Source organism: Coffea eugenioides, chromosome 2 (genome assembly GCF_003713205.1).
Source record: "Coffea eugenioides isolate CCC68of chromosome 2, Ceug_1.0, whole genome shotgun sequence".
In the NCBI taxonomy this organism is placed as follows: domain Eukaryota; kingdom Viridiplantae; phylum Streptophyta; class Magnoliopsida; order Gentianales; family Rubiaceae; genus Coffea; species Coffea eugenioides.
The window spans coordinates 25,425,694-25,430,481 of NC_040036.1; the positions used below are offsets into that span (position 1 = coordinate 25,425,694).

The 4,788-nt window shown below is 41.8% G+C and overlaps 1 protein-coding gene across 1 annotated transcript; it reads left to right on the forward strand.

Annotated features, from left to right (window-relative positions):
* The first annotated feature begins 810 nt into the window (after window positions 1–810).
* LOC113761248 (scarecrow-like protein 6) lies at window positions 811–4,234 on the forward strand. The gene has a single exon (XM_027304143.1). It carries the CDS (start codon window positions 1,407–1,409, stop codon window positions 3,864–3,866), a length of 2,460 nt encoding a protein of 819 aa, XP_027159944.1. The 5' UTR covers window positions 811–1,406; the 3' UTR covers window positions 3,867–4,234.
* The last annotated feature ends 554 nt before the right edge of the window (window positions 4,235–4,788 follow it).

The window sequence follows — 4,788 nt, forward strand, 5'->3', positions numbered from 1 at the left end:
CACTTTGTTTATTCCAAAAAAAATCACCATCTAAAAGCGATCTCTAGTAATTCCACCACATCACAAAATTATAGTCCATAAAAATATCAATTTGAAAATAAAAAAGATATTTGTAAAGAAATGCATTAGCACAAATTTAACTCTATACTTTCAAAACCAATTTCTTGTGAACTTTATATATTGTTTTTTCAACTTCTTCTCAACTCGTGGCCCAAGCCTTTAAACTGTACTAATTATTATAAAAATCAACTCAAAATAAAATAGAGAAATTACACCCCATTCTGTCACAATCACAACAAGTAAAAAATAAAAAAAATTAATTTACAAATAAAAATTTGTATAGTCATCCAAAAAAAATGTGTAAGAGAGAACGTTGGAGAAAAGAGAAAGAGAAGAAAGTAACTTTTGTTTCTTTTTTTTTATTTTCATATTTTTTGAACTCCATTTATTTGATATATTGATATGTGAATTATGCAATTGTGAGGGCTTTTTGTAATTACTAAATGAGGTAAGTGATATTTTAAAAACTTTAGAGGCGCTAAGTAATATTAAGAGAAACTTCGAGGGTGGTCTCTGATATTAACCCTATTAATTACTGCCACAGAGAATGAAGTACCGATCCTCCACGCTCGATGGGTGCGAGTGGTGGTTGTGCCAAGGACACAAACCCTAGCTGCAAGATAGATAACTACGTCTCCAGACAAGCCACAAAAATTAACTAAAGGTGCAAAAGCTTTTAAAAAAAAATAAAAAAAAGAAAGATATCGAGAGAGAGAGAGAGAGAGAGAGAGAGAGAGGGGAAGGGATGAATTGAAGGAGGGAGCACTTTAACCACTTTTTTATGTTGCACGCATCCATGGCAGAGAACCGAAGGAAGACAGAAGAGTGCTACAAACTAAGACAGACAGCAGAAGGAGAGGTGAACGAAACTAAACAAGAAAAATATCAGCTCCTTTAACTAATCCATTCTCCTTCCTTCTCTCCACCCCCTATATACCTTAACTACCTATTAGTACAACCAGTCTTGTAGCATTTCCTTTCATCCTCAAAAATAAACAAAAATCATCCGCAGCAAGCGAAAGGCAGCAGCCATCCACTGTACAATTAGCTCTGATTGGGTTGGGGTGTTTTGGTTACTCGTGTAAATAGCTAGCTAGGTGATTTTCATAGATAGTTCTTGAATCTACCTCTTCTTGGGGTGGGCTTCTTGAGTTGCATGCATCACTCTTGATCACTGTCTAGAGAGATTTTGGGTTGGCTTGTCAAACTTAGGAGTCTACATCCTCTTTTGCTTCAATTCGAGATATAATTTTGCATTTCGTTCTCTCTCTATCTCTCTTTTTTGTTTGGTGGTTGTGGTGATTCCAAACTGGGGAGAAATAGTGATTTGGGTTGTTTTTGTTTAAATGAAGGGGATGCCCTTACCCTTTGATTTTCAGGGGAAGGGGGTGTTAGACTTAGACTTACAATTTGTTTCTTCTTCTTCTTCTTCTTCCTCCTCCTCTTTTTGGAACTATAAAAACGCTAGCAATTGTAAGGCAAATTGTCTCTTGAACCGTAATACCAGCATTTCCAGTGATAGTGAGCCCACATCTGTCCTGGATAACATAAGGAGTCAAAGTCCTCCTACATCTTCTTCAACCCTGTCTTCATCTCTAGGAGGAGGAGGAGGAGGAGGAGGAGGAGGCGGGCCCAACAAAAACAGCGGAGGTGCAGTTGCTGGTGGTGGGGGTGGTGCCTCTACAGATACAACCGGGGTGGCGGCGGTTTCAGGAAATTCATCCATCAAATGGCACCAAGATGCCCCCTCCACTACCACCAGCTCAAATGTTGCAGCTGAATCTGAGCTCCAACCTGTGCCACCATCTCTTGAGATGGGTGGTGGTGGCACCACCGCCGCGGAGGAGTGGGAGAGTGTTTTACCGGAGTCCGTGGCTGCTTCCCCCAGCCAAGAGCAGTCTATTCTGCGCTGGATCATGGGGGATGTGGATGACCCTTCTATGGCCAATTTAAACAAGGTTCTCCAAATTGGTGGTGGCCCTGCGGCCGCAGACGACGAGTTCAATCCCGGTTTTGGCGTTGTTGATCAAGGCTTTGGAGCTGACCCTGTTGGCCAAGTGACCAATTTTTTGCCTCCAATGAACACCTCACTGCCAATGGCCAGTTCTGCCAGTTTGTCAAGCAATAGGGTGAATGGTGAAAAGATTGGCCTGTTGGCGAATTCGTCAGGCAGTCCTGCTGTGAATAAGCTATCTAACCCTCAGAATTCGATTTTTCCTGCATTATCGAGCAATCTTGGGGTCCCTATTGCCTTCAATCAAGGGCAACAGCACGTTATCCAACAGACACCAACAGCAGCATTTGAGTGTGCTGAGATGAAACCCCCAATTTTCAATCCACAAATGTTAATAAACCAGCACCAAGCTCAGCACCCGCAGAACCCCTCTTTTTTTATGCCTTTGGCATATGGACAGCAGGAGCAGAATTTGTTGATGCCACCACAGTCGAAAAGACATAATCCAGGACCTATAGGAGGGACTGATCCCGGCTTCCAGATCTCCAAAGCTCCGTTTTCGGATACAGGGCAAGAGCTTTTTGCAGGAAGACAACAGCCACACCAGCAGCAGCAAGCACTGCCTCAGGGGCTATCTCATCAGCTTCAGTTGCTTCCTCACTATCTGCAGCAAAGGCCTGCTGCAACGAGTCCAAAGCAGAAAATGATAGGGGATGAAATGGGGCACTCACATCAGCAACAGCAGCAGCAGCAGCAGCAGCAAGCAATAATTGACCAGCTATACAAGGCAGCAGAGTTGGTCCAGACGGGGAATCCATTACTCGCGCAAGGGATATTGGCGCGGCTCAATCACCAGCTCTCTCCTATTGGTAAGCCTTTCCAAAGGGCTGCTTTTTATTGTAAGGAGGCCTTGCAATTGCTACTCCATACTAACAACTTAAATCCCTGTACGGCCAATTCGTCGCCGTTTAGTCTCATTTTCAAGATTGGTGCATATAAATCCTTCTCCGAGATCTCACCAGTTGTACAATTTGCGAATTTCACTTGCATTCAAGCCCTGCTAGAGGTTTTAGAGGGATTTGATCGAATTCATATTATCGATTTTGATATTGGCTATGGTGGTCAATGGGCTTCTTTTATGCAAGAGCTTGCCTTGAGAAGTGGTGGTGCACCATCATTGAGAATTACTGCATTTGCCTCTCCCTCAACTCATGATCAGCTCGAGCTCGGCCTAATGCAGGAAAATCTAATGCATTTTGCTAGTGAGATAAATATGGCATTTGAGTTTGAAATTGTGAGCATTGATTCTTTGAATTCTGCTTCATGGTCGCTGCCTCTTCACGTCTCAGAGAATGAAGCCATAGCAGTTAATCTGCCTGTCAGTTCTTTCTCGAGCTGTCAATTGCCACTATCTCTGATTCTCCGTTTTGTGAAGCAGTTGTCTCCAAAGATTGTGGTATCTGTTGACAGAGGTTGTAATAGGACTGACCTTCCATTTCCAAACCATGTGATTCATGCCCTTCAGTCTTATTCCAATCTTCTCGAGTCCCTTGACGCTGTAAATGTGAACTTAGATTCCTTGCAAAAGATTGAGAGGTTTTTGCTCCAACCTGGGATCGAAAGAATTCTGTTGGGTCGTTATCATTCCCCTGAAAAGACACAACATTGGAGGACCCTGTTTTTGTCATCTGGCTTCTCCCCATTAACTTTCAGCAATTTTACAGAATCACAAGCTGAGTGCGTCGTGAAGAGGACCCCTGTTCGTGGATTCCATGTCGAGAAGAGGCAGTCTGCGCTTGTCCTCTGTTGGCAAAGAAAGGAGCTCATCTCAGCTTCAGCTTGGAGGTGTTAAGCAAATGATATTTAAGATACTAGTGATTGATTTCATCGATGAAGCTGCCTCTTAAGTCACAACTCACTGGTTTAGTCTCTGGACATTTTGAACTTTTCATGCTTGTGATATATCCTTCTGCTAATTGTCTCTGTGGCTTAGGCAGATTATTCCATTTAAAGAGGAACCAGACATTTTAGTAACTGGATGTTCTAATATAGTTATCTTATTCCATTGTATTATGTTGGACGTAATTATCCATAGTTATGGTGCTGTTATACATTTCTGGGGAATGGCATCATGCTTCTAATTTTATGTTCAGACTGTTGTAAACTCAACAACATTGCAAAGCAGAAATTAACAAGAGGAAAAACATGATGTTACCTCTATATTGATGCATCATTTTGTGTGTTTTTTTATAATAGAAAATTCATCTTAGCTTCATCAAGTCTTGACCAGCTGTCTCTTTCCCTCGACTCAAGCTCTTTGGCAGTTATAGTTTAGTGGATTGTTCTGATGTATAAGGTTTGCCAGAATTCAAGCTCCTTTAAGTTTTGCTAGCATGATTTGACCTAGTTTCTTTCTACTTACCAGCTCTTGTCCTCTTTCTCCAATGGCAAAACATACCAGTTCAGTTGTCTATGGTTGATCTTTGATCTTTGATCATTGATCAGTTCCGAATGGCAGCTAAAGAATTCTTCAAAGAAGTTTTCCCATCTCTCTCTCTCCCCCCATCCCCATATTACTTCTCTTTACATCTATGCATTCAGAAGGGAGAAGAGAAAGTTCTTAAAAATTTGGTTAGGCATATCTTCAAGGTGTGGTCTCTCGGCCTGTAGGCTATGTCCAATGCTTTTTGGTGATTGAAAGCAGTTTTTTAGCACCATTCTGTTAGCTATGCTAGCATGTCATTGACAGAGCAAAAATAAATTCATCAAGTACA